The sequence below is a fragment of the Dermacentor variabilis genome, chromosome 11 (genome assembly GCF_050947875.1).
Source record: "Dermacentor variabilis isolate Ectoservices chromosome 11, ASM5094787v1, whole genome shotgun sequence".
NCBI lineage: Eukaryota > Metazoa > Arthropoda > Arachnida > Ixodida > Ixodidae > Dermacentor > Dermacentor variabilis.
In genome coordinates, this window is record NC_134578.1 from 69,790,431 (window position 1) to 69,806,335 (window position 15,905).

General features: G+C 46.0%; 1 protein-coding gene across 2 annotated transcripts in view; it reads right to left on the reverse strand.

Annotated features, from left to right (window-relative positions):
• LOC142564355 (uncharacterized) overlaps positions 1–15,905 on the reverse strand; it is a 53,035-nt gene that overhangs the window by 4,457 nt on the left and 32,673 nt on the right. The window contains exons 7-8 of one of the 2 annotated variants that reach the window (XM_075675331.1): positions 6,224–6,357; positions 2,437–2,508 (exon numbers count right to left, since the gene is read on the reverse strand). In XM_075675331.1, the coding sequence (XP_075531446.1) occupies positions 2,437–2,508; positions 6,224–6,357 (206 nt within the window). Of the gene's footprint in view, positions 1–2,436; positions 2,509–6,223; positions 6,358–15,905 lie in introns of those variants that run through there. The other variant, XM_075675332.1, reaches the window with a different exon arrangement.

The window sequence follows — 15,905 nt, forward strand, 5'->3', positions numbered from 1 at the left end:
CGTGGACAACTTTGGTAATGCGCCAACAGCGATCAGTTGCCGCAACAGGAGTCACACAATATCTAACGGGAGTTCTTTTAAAGACTGTGCACGGTGAATAAAGCGGAATTAGAGCTTCTTACACTACTCAAGAGTACGTACATATGTGCAGACTACCACTTTATCACCATGGTAGAAAACTAGGAGGTGAGATGGGCCTTAATGCCTCATGCGATCCTCTTGTCTGGCTCCATGTTCGACGCGGGCACACTCGAGACATCAGACGGGGCGAGTAGCACATTCGTCACAGGAAGATGGAGATGGACTATCACGGGCAGAGAAGAAACCTTGAGAAATGAATTGGGCAAACCACTGTAAACAAGGCACATTGGCGACTGAGCGGTTCTGTTTTCAATGGGGACGTGACACGCGAAAGTGATGAATGTATAAACTGTGTCCCAGTTTCTGTTATCTGGTTGGAGATAGGCGGCTATCATCTCAGATAGCGAACAATGACACCCATCAGTCAGGCCTGCGGTCTGAGGATATTTTCTATATCTAGGGCAAATAAGCAAACATGCAGCCACTTGCATCAGAGATCTGCCGACGGCTCTTTCTGAGGCCATGCAGGACAGGGATTCTAGGGAAGATTTAGAGGAAACGATCAACAGCGGTCAAAAGTGGAATGTCTGAGGCTGAATAGAACGCTCCGGCAAGAAATCTTGCCTTTGATGAAGTCATCATCATCATCACCATCATCATCATCATCAGCCTGGTTACGTCCACTGCAGGGCAAAGGCCTCTCCCATACTTCTCCAACAACCCCGGTCATGTACTAATTGTGGCCATGCCGTGCCTGCAAACTTCTTTATCTCATCCGCCCACCTAACTTTCTGCCGCCCCCTGCTACGCTTCCCTTCCCTTGGGATCCAGCCCGTAACCCTTAATGACCATCGCTTATCTTCCCTCCTCATTACATGTCCTGCCCATGCCCCCCCCCAATTTTTTTTCTTGATTTCAACTAAGATGTCGTTAACTCACGTTTCTTCCCTCACCCAATCTGTTCTTTCCTTATCCCTTAACGTTACACCTATCATTCTTCTTTCCATAGCTCGTTGCGTCGTCCTCAATTTGAGTAGAACCCATTTCGTAAGCCTCCAGGTTTCTGCCCCGTAATTGAGTACTGGTAAGACACAGCTATTATATACTTTTCTCTTGAGGGATAATGGCAACCTGCTGTTCATGATCTGAGAATGCCTGCCAAACGCACCCCAGCCCATTCTTATTCTTCTGATTATTTCCGTCTCATGATCCGGATCCGCCGTCACTACCTGCCCTAAGTAGATGTATTCCATTACTACTTCCAGTGCCTCGCTGCTTATTGTAAATTGCTGTTCTCTTCCGAGACTGTTAAGCATTACTTTAGTGTTCTGCATATTAATTTTTAGACCCACTCTTCTGCTTTCCCTCTCAGGTCAGTGAGCACGCATTGCAATTGGTCCCCTGAGTTACTAAGCAAGGCAATATCATGAGGGAATCACAAGCTACTAAGGTATTCTCCATTAACTTTTATCCGCAATCCTTCCCAATCCCGGTCTCTGAATACCTCCTGTAAACACGCTGTGAATAGCATTGGAGATATCGTATCTCCCTGCCTGGCGCCTTTCTTTATTGGGATTTTGTTGCTTGCTTTATGGAGGACTACGGTGGCTGTGGAGCCGCTATAGATATCTTTCAGTATTTTTACATACGGCTCGTCTACACCCTGACCCCGTAATGCCTCCATGACTGCTGAGTTTTCGACAGGATCAAACGCTTTCTCGTAATCAATGAAATCTATATATAAGGGTTGGTTATATTCCGCACATTTCTCTATCACCTGATTGATAGTGTGAATATGATCTATTGTTGAGTAGCCTTTACGGAATCCTGCCTGGTCCTTTGCTTGACAGAAGTCTAAGGTGTTCCTGATTCTATTTGCGATTACCTTAGTAAATAGTTTGTAGGCAATGGACAGTAAGCTGATCGGTCTATAATTTTTCAAGTCTTTGGCGTCCCCTTTCTTATGGATTAGGATTATGTTAGCGTTCTTCCAAGATTCCGGTACGCTCGAGGTCATGAGGCATTGCGTATACAGGGTGGCCAGCGGGGATAAAGTCCCCGCTTTTAAAGTTTGATTCTTACATGAAAGGTCCCTGCTTTCAAAAGTGCTGAACACTTTTAAATGTTATCACTCATGGCCACCGATTTAATCAGACTCTCACACTTGGAGCATCAGTTGTGTCATTAAGTATTCTACTTCTGACAAGCTCGCCCTGTTTATTTATGCTTAAGAGCAGCGTTGTTATAACTAGCCCCGTTGGCAAAAACATTGCAGTCGAACGGCCTAGGCAGATGGCTGCTCTATAAAAAAGCCGCACTTACAGCGTTTTTCTGTTGATATTATAAATGGCTTACCTCTACCACCAAAGCACGTGTGAGTAGAAACTTTATTTTCGGACATTCCATGTCACTAAAATATAGCGCCACCTGGAACAAGATTAAGGGCTATAAGCGAGAATGAAATTTACTTTGGCAAATTATTTCAAGCATTGAATGCATGAAAAACAAGGAAACCAAGTTGTAGGTGGCTTTCAGAACGTAGATTTTTGTAGGTGTCAGTGTAAACTTTATTTGGTACCAAATCTTGCGTATTTTTCAGGTACCAAAGTGACTATTCAAAAGCAGGGAAAGTAGAAAATTTTCATGTACTTCTTTGAGTCAGATATGTATATTAGCCTAAATATTTAACTTTACGCATTATTCTTATTTCGATAGATAATGTACTCATTCATACTTAATATATGAATTATATCAGCACATATAGGTGTTCATTATAGGACGCAAACAGCTCTATCGGCACATATAGGTGTTCATTATAAGACACGAAAAGCTCTATCGGGAGTAATTTATAAATCATTAAGTAAAATTGCCCATTGCGAAGAGCTTCCTGTCTGAGGCGTACAAGTTGAGAGTTGACAAGGCTATTTCTTGGTACATAGTTGTTTTTGTGTTCTCGCTACTGTCATAACTAAGATTGAGTTCATATTCCGTAACTTCTACTGACAAATTCGCTTTATCAATGCGTCGCTTGCATTTTGTGCAGCTAAAAAGTAAATGTATTTAAATAGCAAGCCTGCCCGATGCGTTTAACAGTAGTGCCGACATAAAAATCATGCGGAACAAGATGGTATATAAAGACTGCATAGAGGCGCGACCTACAATAATTATATCGGTGAAAAATTCTATGCGCCATCAACCCCACAATGGTTTCAATCGCATGAACTAATAATGTTCATCGCTGAACTTCAGGAGTTTGTCAGCAATGTTGTGCATTTACGTTTTCAGAGCAAAGCAACTGAGTGAATAGAATAAATTTCCATGTAAAAAAGAAAGAAAAAGTCCAGCCATGCATTTGCTTAGCAGGGTGGCTGACTGGGCTAGCCGGTGGTTTATCTTAGTGAGTTAAAATACAAGAAAAGTAGACGAGCGCATTGACAGGGTGCACACGGAGCCCAGTCGTCTAGATGATGTTTTACCTTTGAAAGAGCAGAACTTCTGTGTTTCCTTAACAAAGCACTTCGAAGACAACTTCAAATAAGAAATATTTACCAGGGGATCGAACAGCAAAACACACACGAAAAAAATAACGCTTCGTTACCATCGCGTCACGCATGTGCTTCCTCCAGAAAAATGACGCTTCATTCATTCATGGATGTAATGGTCGCTTGTTTTAGAGTGCGGCTTGTTTCCGTGCCGTTTGTGGCACATTTGTCACATTAGGCTGCGCTGCGTTTTGTATTTAGAAATACGTTGTGTCTAAATACACACTGTACTTACGGCTGTCTACAAGCAATAAAAAATAATTTGTTGCCGACTGTCCTTTGTCTGAATGCGCCAAATTTATTGCAGAGCGGGAACTACGTCAAAAGCGCCATGTTTTATACCAGGATATTAGAGTCTTTGGTTCGTCTCAAGGATTGGAGCTGCAGTGGCACCAGGCTATTCTTATCCTTTTTACGTGCAGACCTTTCAAGAAGAACGTGTGCCTTTTGTGGAGAAAACACCGTTTGATGGAGGCATGTTTGTGCGGTATTTCTTTTGTAAACCTAAGATCGGCAATTCACACTTCACAGTACATGTAATTATAGAACGTCTTTTGGAAGCGAGCGCTGCTCTCATCCTTGTTTACGCCCTCGCTCTTCTGCTGTGCCGGTCACTTAGTGGCACATAAGGCTGTAGCTGTAGCGTTGTTCCTTTTGCACCAGATTTTACAGAATGTATCAATGCGATTGCCCTTTCTTTGGGTGTATCTGTCACTTTTCGAGCATAGAAATATATATATATATATATATATATATATATATATATATATATATATATATAAATATATATATATGTAGCGTCATTAAACGTATTTTTGGCAATTTGGGTCACTGGGAAGTCTGCGAACCAATCAATGGAGCGTCTCACTGCTGTTTTGCAAATCGGGTTCGATACGAGCGACCTGGGTAAATGGGCATGTGGCACTGGCTATGTACCCCTCATCAGTTACCCGTTTCCAGCCAACTAGTTGTTTCTGGTATGTGCCACTGTTTGCGTGCCACTTTTGAGTGAACCCCTGACTCCGCATTGGGCCAGTGAATATGTGCCACCTAGTATTTGCCACTCTCCTGTGACAAAAAGCAGTACTTTTCCGACTCATGATGACATCAAAACTGCATCATGAAAAGTCACTTTTCTGAGTAATAAGCAATCACCATGCGTGGACGTAGCGGCGGTGGCGATGAATGGGCCAACATGTCCAGATGGAAGCGTGAGGGAGGAGATCGTCAGCATACGTGGTTCGTACGTGACGCGTCTCTGTATGACACTAAAGTTAGTCGATACTTTGTTTCATTACTAATCGCATCACCATATAAAGTAATCGTGAGATGGATTGTGCGGCACTCTTTATTAAAAGTTGTGTTGTGCATCCCTCTGCTATGTCATCATCATCCATCATTTACGTCCCATATTGCCAATCCCCCTGTACAGCGTAGCTGGCTAGAGTACGTTAGCTCAGGCTGACCTCTCTGTCTTGCTTCATGCAAATTACATATCTTTCTGTTCAGTTGTACTCGCATACTAGAAGACGTAGGATGGTGCCCAACCGAATCCAAAATTTCAGGTGAAGGCACAGTAGAACTAAAAGATAGCATAAGAGAGATAATCAAGACGACTCCTCTCCCCAGAAATATGCACCCAGTGCACAACCTGGAAAGACGAAAGGCAAGGGCTGAAAATATCCTGCAAGAGATAGAACACGACAGAGAACATGCGGCATTTGTAGATGCTGCGTGGGTCAGAGGAAAGAAAGCCTTTACGGCAGTAGTAGTAGATGCAGATGGTCTCAATCGGGATGCTATTACGATCATGACTAAACACACGACAGTCGCAGAACAAGTAGCGATAGCATTGGCTTTAAGGAATAATAAGTGGACGAAGATTTACAGTGACTCTAAGATGGCTATTAGACACCTTACCAATGGCTTTGTAACCAAAAGGGCTGCCCAGCTGATCGTTGAGTTGGATAGCCAAGAGATCGAAATCTGCTGGTTTCCTGGGCACATGGGGTCTGTCGATCCACCTCGAAAGAATTTAAACGACATGGCTAACGCAGCTGCACGAGGACTTACTATCCGTGCACTACGCGACCAGGACCATAATAATATAAGGGAGGAGAATAATGACCAATAATTTACATATAATGAAATCACGAAGCATGACTACATGAACAGAAGGGAATTCCCAGTGCCACACGCTAAGCTCAATAGAGCTCAAGCGGTGACTCTGAGATTGCTGCAAACAAGAACTTATCCAAGTCCAAACTTTATTAACAAGATATATCCTGAAATACAGATACCAATCAATTGTGAGAAGTGTAATGGCATAATTACTCTGGATCACATGCTTTGGCAGTGTCCTGTGTCTTTCACAGACTGTGAGAAGGAGAGAGACTGGTGGCGGCGAGTCCTACAAAGTGGAGTTCTTTTCGATCAAGTACAGGCCGCCCAGAAGGCCCATGATACGGCGGTAAGGTTAAACCTTACTGTCCAGACGTGGGAGCCGCCTCCGTCAACCTAAGGGTTGATCTTCAGGACAGTAAATAAAGTTCATCATACCATACCATACCATACTGAAAGATGCAATAAACAGAACTCACCCCATTCAACATGGCACCTAAGTACAGAAGAAGATCATCAGTCGTGTTGAACGCACTAGAATAGTTTCTGCTCACAACCATGCAAGTTTCCACAACAAGAACATCAGGTGGATCTTGTTCCAGTTCTGTTTCTTCTGCAAAAACAATTTTGTGTAAACTGTTTCATGCACTATGGAAGAAATATGCCTTGGTTATTCCACAGCAAGTATAGCAGTTTGCCTCAAATGATACGATTTCAAACATAAAAGTGTAGTTTGTTGTTATTTACAGCGTGTAACCCCCCCTCCCTCCATATGGAGCCGCTAAGGATGCGGTCGGGGCTGTAACTGTCTGCGCTTTAGTGTTGTACTGCTTTGCGGACGCAACAATGCCTAATATAGAGTTTTGATTTTCCGTTTAACCTTACAGCTTACGTTTCTAGCCCTGCATTGTCACCAAACTATAACAATATCTCGTTGCCAATTTTATTCCGATTATGATGCTTAGTATACTTCACCTACTTACCTTCAGTAATGCTTCTCTGCTTATCCTAATAGTTTTCCTGCCAACGTAGGTCACTGGGCACGCAGCGGTCTAGTGGGTATAGTGTTGAGCTGCTGTGCTGCGGGAACTATGTTCGAGATGAGTCAACGGAGCAACTTGGACCACAGATTACCGGCCGTAGTTATGCACCCCTGATAAATGAACGTGTTATCACAGTTTACCCCAATTAATTCTTGGGGGTAAACACATTGTTACGCCCACAAAAGGCGTTACCTTGAAGCCGGGTAGAGTTAGATGCGATGGCCTTGATCAGCTGAGCGCCTGTCGATATTCAGCTAGCCTGTCACACGTCGTCTTCTTCGTTCACCACTCTTCGGTGCCCCCGCATACTGTTTGTTGAGGCGTGAACCCACTATGCACGTAAGAGCGTCACATTTCCCTCCACGAAGGCGAAGCCCGCCGGGCAAGTCAAACAGGCTGTCGAGAAATAAAGGGATTTAAACGGGCGACATGCGAAAGTTCAGTCTTTGCTGACCGTCGGCCATTTGATGACACGTGCTATGCGGTAGGTAAATTCGCTGATACGCTCAGTGATAACATAGGATCCGTGATAGTGGGCCAGCAGTTTTTCACACAATCCACGTTTCCTGGTTGGTTTCCAGAGCAACTATAGATCACCAGGGTCATATATCACTTGTCGGCATCGGTGGTTGCAGCGTGCCTTCGCGCGGTCTTGTGAAACAAGAGTGCGTAAAGAAGCAAGTCGTCGGGCTTGTTCAGCAAGACAGACTGTCTCTGATATACAAAGATTATCGTGGCTGGAGAACGGGAAGATAGTGTCTAGTGTATAACGAGGTGGACGAGCGTAAAGAAGCAAGAAGGGACTGTAGTCCGCAACTTCATGCTTTGAGGTGTTAAATTCGTACGTAATGAAAGGTAGCACGCTGTCCCAGTTCTTATGATCTGACGCGACATACATGGACAGCATGTTAGTAAGAGTTCTGTTCGTACGTTCCGTAAGGCCATTTGTTTGGGGATGATACGGCGTGGAATGTCGAAACCTTCAAGCACATAGACGAAGCATCTCTACGACAACGTCTGCAGTGAACTGCCGCCCACGATCGCTGATAATGACTCTGGGAGGTCCATGTCGGAGAATAACAAAACGCAGCAGAAAATACACACTTCGGTTGCAGTAGCTGATGGTATTGCAGCTGTCTCACAGTAGCGTGTCAAGTGATCGGCACACACGATAATCCAGCGATTCCCGTCGGATGAACGCGGGAAAGGACCGAGGAGGTCAATGCCAACTTGCTCAAAGGGAGTGCTTGGGGGTGGCACTGGATGGAGTTGACCAGGAGGAGCACTCGTCGGACGCTTGTAACGTTGTCACTCGCTGCAGTTGGACACATACTGGGCTGTCGTCTGGCGCATTTTAGGCCAGTAGAACCTTTCTTGAAGGCGGTAGAGAGTTCGCGCAGAACCTAAATGACCAGATGTTGGATCGTCATGCATAGCGCGCAAGACGGAGACACGGATACTCTCCGGGACCACTAGAAGATATCGTGGGCCTGTAGCAGAATAGTTCTTTTTGTAAAGAACCCCATCACGAACGCAGAAAGGAGTGGATGGTGGCGATTGCCTTGCAGTAATGAGCAGTGGTTCTAATGTTCTGTCTTTTTGTTGCTCGACCTTGAAGGTATTTATATCAGGAAATCCCGGCTCCAGTGATGCAATATAGCGGTCGAAATTGTCCGCGTCGCAGTCCGTCGTTGGAAGCGGCATGCGCGAGAGGCAGTCAGCGTCGGCGTGTCGGCGGCCCCTTTTGTAACAAACGGTAAGGTTATATTCCTGTAAACGAAGTGTGCAACGCGCAAGTCGGCCCGACGGATCACGGAGATTAACCAGCCAGCAGAGAGAATGATGGTCTGTCACCACAGTGAAGGGGCGCCCGTACAGGTACGACCGGAAGCGCTTTACTGCGAAAATAACTGCAAGACATTCTTGCTCTGTAACGGTGTAGTTACGCTCGGATTTACTTAAAGAGAGACTCGCATAGGCGACGACGTGTTCTTTGGTGTGGACGCGTTGAATAAGTACAGCGTCGATGCCAATACCGCTAGCATCCGTATGAACTTCTGTGGGAGCCGCATGGGCGAAGTGTCGGAGAATGGGATGTGACGTCAGACGAGACTTCAGCTCATGAAAACTAGCTTCACATTCAGGAGTCCATTCAAAGGCTGGAGTCCCTGGAGGAGGGGGCATGTCAGCGGATACGCGATGTTGGCAAATCCACGAATAAACCGGCGGAAGTACGAGCAAAGCCCTAGGGAACTGCGTAGCTCTTTTACATGGCGAGGTTGCTTGAAGGCTTCCACCGTAGCAGTCTTCGCTGGATCAGGTCGTATACAATCCTTATCCACTAAGTGTCCCAGAACGAGTGTTTGGCGCTCTCCAAAATGACAGTTCTTCGAGTTGAGCACCAAACCCGCTTTGTGCAAGCAATCTAGCACAAGATCGAGACGTGCGTTGTGCTCACTGAATGTGCGCCCTCAAATCTCGACATCGTCTAGATAGCACATGCATACTTTCCACTTCAAACCACCCAGGATGTTGTCCATGAAGCGCTCGAAAGTTGCAGGCGCATTACAGAGCCCGAACGGCATCACATTAAATTCAAAAAGTCCATCTGGTGTTACAAATGCCGTTTTCTCCTTGTCTGCCTGGTGCATAGGAATCTGCCAGTACCCCGACCTCAATTCAACAGACGAAAAGTAAGACGCTGATGAGAGGCAGTCGATAGCATCATCAATACGCGGAAGAGCATATACTTCCTTTTTAGTGGTGGTATTTAGGCGGCGGTAGTAAACACAAAATCGTCATGTACTATCTGTCTTTCTAACCAGAATCACTGGCGCTGCCCACAGACTACAGGATTCTTGGATTACATTCTTATTTAGCATTTTGTGGACTTGGTCATTGATCGCCTTGCGTTCCGATGGGGAGAGTCTGTGTATTTTCTGTCACAACGGTTGGGCAGATGCCGTATCTATGCGATGGTGTATACGAGAAGGAGGAAACAATGGTGGCCCCTCTTGCTGGAAAAAGTCAAACAGTCGGGCATGTTTTAGCAGAATATTCGCCACTTCTTGACGCTGCTTAGTGCTGAGTGACTTGCTTACCATAGTCAGAAATGAGCAGTGCGCCGCAGGGCAGGCGTTAACGAAATGGCGCTGATCCGCAGAATCAAGGGCCTCTGTAAGAATGGCGAGCGATAGCACTTGATGTTCATGCTAGGCAGCAAGTTTCAGACCCCGTGGCAGTATTGTAGGTTCACTCGAACAGTTTACGGCCCATAAGTTAGTGCGTCCCTGAACAACTGACAGCGTGCAATACGGTATCAGTACATTCCTCTTGATGCAACTCAGATGAACGGGCTCCACGGTAGCGCCAAACGTTCCGTTCGTGGTAGGGAAACAGGCAACTGAAACACACGTTGCGGATAACGGAGGCACAACTTTATCCCGGGATACACAAAGACCCTTTCACGATACGGTGGGCCTTCCATAAACGCAGCAGAAAAACTCGCACCTACACTGATTTCACCCGTTTTGCAGTCGACGGTGGCACCACACAGTTTCAAAAAATCAAGGCCCAGGATTACGTCATGCGTAGAATGAGGTAGAACAGTGAACTCCGCGTTAAATATTTGACCACCCAAGGTAACGTCTACATTACACACGCCCACAGGATACAACAACTCCCCACTCACTCCGCGAAACGTATCGACGCGGTCCCAGCGAAACATCACTTTTCATCCTAGGAGGCTTTTGAACGCAAGACTCATCACTGAAACGGTTGCTCCCGTGTCCACTAAGGCCATGGATGAAACCCCGTCAATTAATACAGACACCTTGTTCTTAAACATACAAACGGTTGGAGGTATCTCTGTCGACATCGAAGATTGTCCAGCGGCCTCACCTCCAACGACCGCACTCGCTAGTTTTCCGGAGGTGGCGACGGGTATCGGCGCCGCGGAGAGGGCGACCGGCTCACACGAGGAGCGGGTGGTGGTGTCAAGCTACGATCGGGTGCTGGAGAACGGTTCCGCCGCGGCTCCGGGTGCTGGTGAGTCAAGCTTCCTAAATATGTGTGCGAGGGCGAGTATGTTTCGCCCAGAGGAGCGCGGTACCGCCTAGACATTGTCGATCGGTAGAACCTCGGTGGTTGGCGGTGATTGCAGTACCTGGCTATGTGACCCAAGTCGCCACAGCTATAACACACAGGTAAACGACGATCGATGAACTGCCCTTCGAAGCGCTCAGTCGTGGGGCGTGGTGTAGCAGAGCGAAGCGGATGAGCCTGCTGCACAGGAGTAACGGTCGGTCTCCGTGCAAACCTGCTGGGGCGAGGGTATTCTGCAGGTTGGTATTCGGGCGTAAATGTGCCCTCACATGGCCATGGAGCTCCTCTGTGGTTGACGTCTGTGACACATACCGCCGGTTGCCAGGAAGCACAGGGTGCGGCAGGCGCCATGTGTTGAGCGTAATAAGTATCAGGCTGTCGTATGACGTCGCGCGCAAGTTCCTGGTGCCGCAGCAGTTCTTCACGCTCGATCTTCCGTATGGTAGACGAAAGATCGGCAGACGGGCTCTCATCGACACTGGCAACGGTTCTCACATTCGCCAGGCGTCCAAATTTCGGCACAATGCGACGTGTTTTCAATGTCTCAAACGTACGGCAATGAAGCACGACATCTGGGACGGAATCAACATGTTCCCGGCTTATGAGGAAATTGTATACATCTTCGGCAATTCCTTTGAGGAGATGTCCGACACGGCCTTGCTCAGACATCTGCGAATTTACGATTTTGCACAGCTTGAGGATTTCCTCTATGTATATAGTGCATGTTTCTCCAGGAGCGTGAGCTCTTTGAGCTAGTGTTCTCTCGGCGCGTTTCTGTTTGGCGTAGGAGTAGCCAAAACACTTCTTAATTTCCTCAACGAAGCGCTCCCACGTTGTTAGCGAGTCGTCGTGGTTTTCATGCCACATCAGCGCTGTCTCACTCAGAAAGAGTACGACATATTCAAGCTGAGTGACAGAATCCCAACGGTTGTAGCGGCTCACCCTTGCGTAGTGCGTCAGCCACTCGTCGACGTCTTCGCCCACTTTTCCCGCGAACGATCGTGGTTCCATGTAGTGCTGCAAAGGTCCAACTGGCGCTGACCTTTGAGCAGGTGAAACTAGAGCTAGCATTTGTCCACCTCCGTCCTGAGCCATAGGGAAGGTCGTTGGCAAGAGACCGGCAAGACGACGGCTCCGGCGAAGTTCTAGATGTTGCGACTCCGTGGTACGTTGTGTCGTACCCCGCACCTCCACCACTCTGTTACGCCCACAAAAGGCGTTACTTTGAAGCCGGGTAGAGTTAGATGCGATGGCCTTGATCAGCTGAGCGCATTTCGATATTCAGCTAGCCAGCCACACGTCGTCTTCTTCGTTCACCACTCTTCGGTGCCCCCGCATACTGTTTGTTGAGGCGTGAACCCAGTAATGCACGGAAGAGCGTCACAATATGCTGGGGATTCGAGTTCCCAAGGACTGGTATGTCTATACAGGGTGTTTCAGCTAACGTAGGCCAAATATTTAAAAAAAATAAACATAGGCGCTAAGCGTGTCGAATTCCCGCAATCTTGTTCCTAGCCATAGTGAGCACATCGTATTTCTTTTTCTATCCGCCCACCTGGGGAATTAACAAAGATTGCTTAATTAACTTTATAAATATTGATTAGAGGAAGACCTTCATACAAAATTTTGCAGCGTTTCTTCAGAAACAGCAGATCTTTGCAAAAATAATTGCCCTGTTTAATTTGTTTCGGTATTTCTTTCAAGTTCGCAAAATTTGAAAAATAGCGCGTAACTGTCGGCTAACGCACCGTTCTTTTAGTACCTACAAATGGATATTGAACGAATTAGCAAAGGATGTTCCACGTAGAGGGACCGATAAATGAGGCCATGGAGTGGCGGCGATGTACTATAACTGACAAAATGGGCGTACCATTTCAAGAAAGAAATTCTTCAACAAAACAGCGCTGGCCACGTGCGAATGTGATATGGGTCCGGTGGCAGCATTTCCCGTATCAGATGCATTTTTTTTCTTTTTGCACCAATGAAGAAACAGGATGGAGTGAGCGAGGCTGAGAGTGTGGTGAAAGACGGAGATAACAACCATGCTGCCTCCGATCCATCGCAGTCCATTGCAGTCACCGATAGCCTGCTCAGTCGACCTCTGTGTGCGGTGCAGCCTTTGCTGATTCGTTCGGCCTACATTTGAGGGCACTAAAAGCGCGGCGCGTTAGCCGAGAGTCGCATGGTATCTTTGAAATTTCGCGGACATTAAAGAAAGACTGTGTAAAAATTAAACACGGCAATTATGTTTGCATAACTGAAATAATCCAATGTTTCAGAACAAGCGCTAGCACTTTTGCATTGAAGATCATTAGCTATAGTTATTACATAAAAAGTTAATTCCGCAATCTTTGTTACTTATCCAGCTTGGCGGACTGAAAAATACCATGACAATGTCACTATGGCTCGGAACAATACAGCACCAATTCGACACGCGCGCCACTTTTGTTTGTATTTTTAATACTATGCCCAAGTTGGTTAAAAGACCCTGTATGTTCCATAGCATATACAGGCTGTTTTAGTAAACACGCTGCGAATTCTTTAAAAATTGCCTGTGGCGGGTAGCAGAATTATAGTTCATGAGCATGTCTATTCGAAGAGGCGGACATTAGTCCCACAAAAAAAAGAAAACAACATGCCGAACGGAATAATTTCGAAAAATTCACTATTAAGGTCTCAGCTAATTACCTTACGGCACATATTTCAATTTACAAATTCTAGCGGATGAGATTGCAAGGCACATTGACTAGAAAAGAATTGTGTGGATGACACCATTTACGAGAAATGGGCGGTCAAACGCGGTAAAAATGCGGTGTTGTTCCACGTACTTTCTTAACAAAACGTCGCTTTATGCACCGAAGAAAAAGAATTCCTGAAATGCCAATCCATTTGCCCGCAAAATTAAGTAAATAATATCACGCAACTGCTGTCATCTTGAGAATTCGCCTTGCGAGCTCCCTGTGTAGAATTTGTATATTGCGATGTGTGCCATAATTAAGGTAATTAGTTAATATCTTAATTAATTATTTTTTGTGAATTAACGATCCTCTATTTGAATTTTTTCTGCAACTAGTGTCCGTCTCTGCGAGTAGACGAGCTCGTGGACTAGAATTGTTCTATCTGCCACAGCCAACTTTTGAAAGGTTCTGAAAGTGTTCACGGAAAAACATTATATAATATGACAACATTGCCATTGGTAGGGTGTGTTGGTAAACTGACTTGTAAATCATATTTAGCGGCAGCGAACAAGGACAAAAGGAAGACGACGCCCCAATGCGCTAACATTGACAACTTGAATCAAGTTCTTTATGTTTGCGCATTGTAGCGCCGTCTCCCTTCTGGCCTTGTTCGCTGGCACTAAATACGCCTTTCAAATATTATGAGATGTCGGAACATATATATATATATATATATATATATATATATATATATATATATATACACAAAAGGGAGGGCGGCGTCACAGTCCTTATGGTCAGCGGACACGTACATGGGGAGCTGTCCGCTGGACGGATAGAACTAACCAAAGTGGGGAATGCAGCCGCTTTGCCAAGCTAACACAGTGCTGCCTCAGGGTATATCCCTTGCAAACATTGCACCAGCCTGTGACTACAATATTTCCGCGTTGACTTCTAATGCACGATGGCCTGCCAGTCCCAATTCGGATCAAGCAAATGTGTTAGAAAGCTTGACAAAACTGATCGCCTCTGACCTTCCGGCTCCTCATGTGAACACGTTCAGTTGTCTTCTCGCATTGCACTGCGCCATATTTCATCTCAATGACCGACCACTGGGCCCAACATGCCTTGTAAAGCATCGCACCAACACGGGCGATGCAAGCCCGTTAAGCCGACGACCATATCGTGTATCCACCACCAAGCGCCAAGTCACAAAGAAGAAAGTCTACAAGATGCTAACCCGAGATATCATTGAACCTTCTTCAAGTCACTGGGCTTCCCCTGTCGTGCTTGTTAGAAAGAAGGACAACAGCTGGCAGTTCTGTTTAGCATACCGGAATCTTAACAAGGTAACAAAGAAAGACGTGTACTCCCTGCCATGGAGAGATGACGCGCTTGATTGCCTCCACGGTGCAAAGCAAAAAAGAGCATGCAAACCCGCTGGAAAAATAATAAACTAAACCGTACACTCCGCTTACGCATCGCGCAAGTCAACATAGAAATTGAGGAATACGCTAACCAATTCACCAAAAACCAATGGGAAAAGGTATGCGACAGCATGCAGGGACAACTCGGTCTAGCCAAAACGTGGAATCTCCTCCGATACCTTATGGACACCGATAAGAGTAAGTCCGAGCAGAGGAAATGCCTGAATAAGATCACTCACCAATACTAGTGCATGAACGACGAGCTCCTAACAGAGCTCTAAACCCGGTACATAGGCACAAATGCACAAATGCCCTAGAAGCCATACAGTGGTGCGGAGAATCTTAACCTGGACGCACCCATCCTAGAGGCTGAAGTATGAGCCGTCTTGCTGAAACTCCGAACTAAATTTGCTCCAGGACCCGATGGCATAACAAATAATGCCCTCCGAAATCTAGACGACGTATCTATCCCTGCGCTAACAGAGTACTTCAACCGCTGTTGGGAAACAGATTTTATCCCCTCGCAATGGAAGCATGCACAAATAATATTCATAACTAAACATGGTAAGCGACTACAGCTCGAGAACTTACGCCCGATCTCTCTGACCTCATGCGTAGGAAAACTCATGGAGTGCATTATATTTAACCACCTCCACAATTTTGAGGAGGGCAACAACTTATTCCCGAACTCCATAATTGGCTTTCGTCCAAAACATTCTACGCAAGACATCTAGCTTCAGCTTAAACATCAAGTTCTGAACCACATATCAAAGAATGGTACCCGGGCTGTCCTTGGCCTTGATCTTACAAAGGCCTTTGAGAACGTAGCGCATCAGGCAATACTAGAGAATCTGAATTACCTAGGTGTGGGTCAGAGGACCTACAACTACATCAAAGACTTCCTCAACC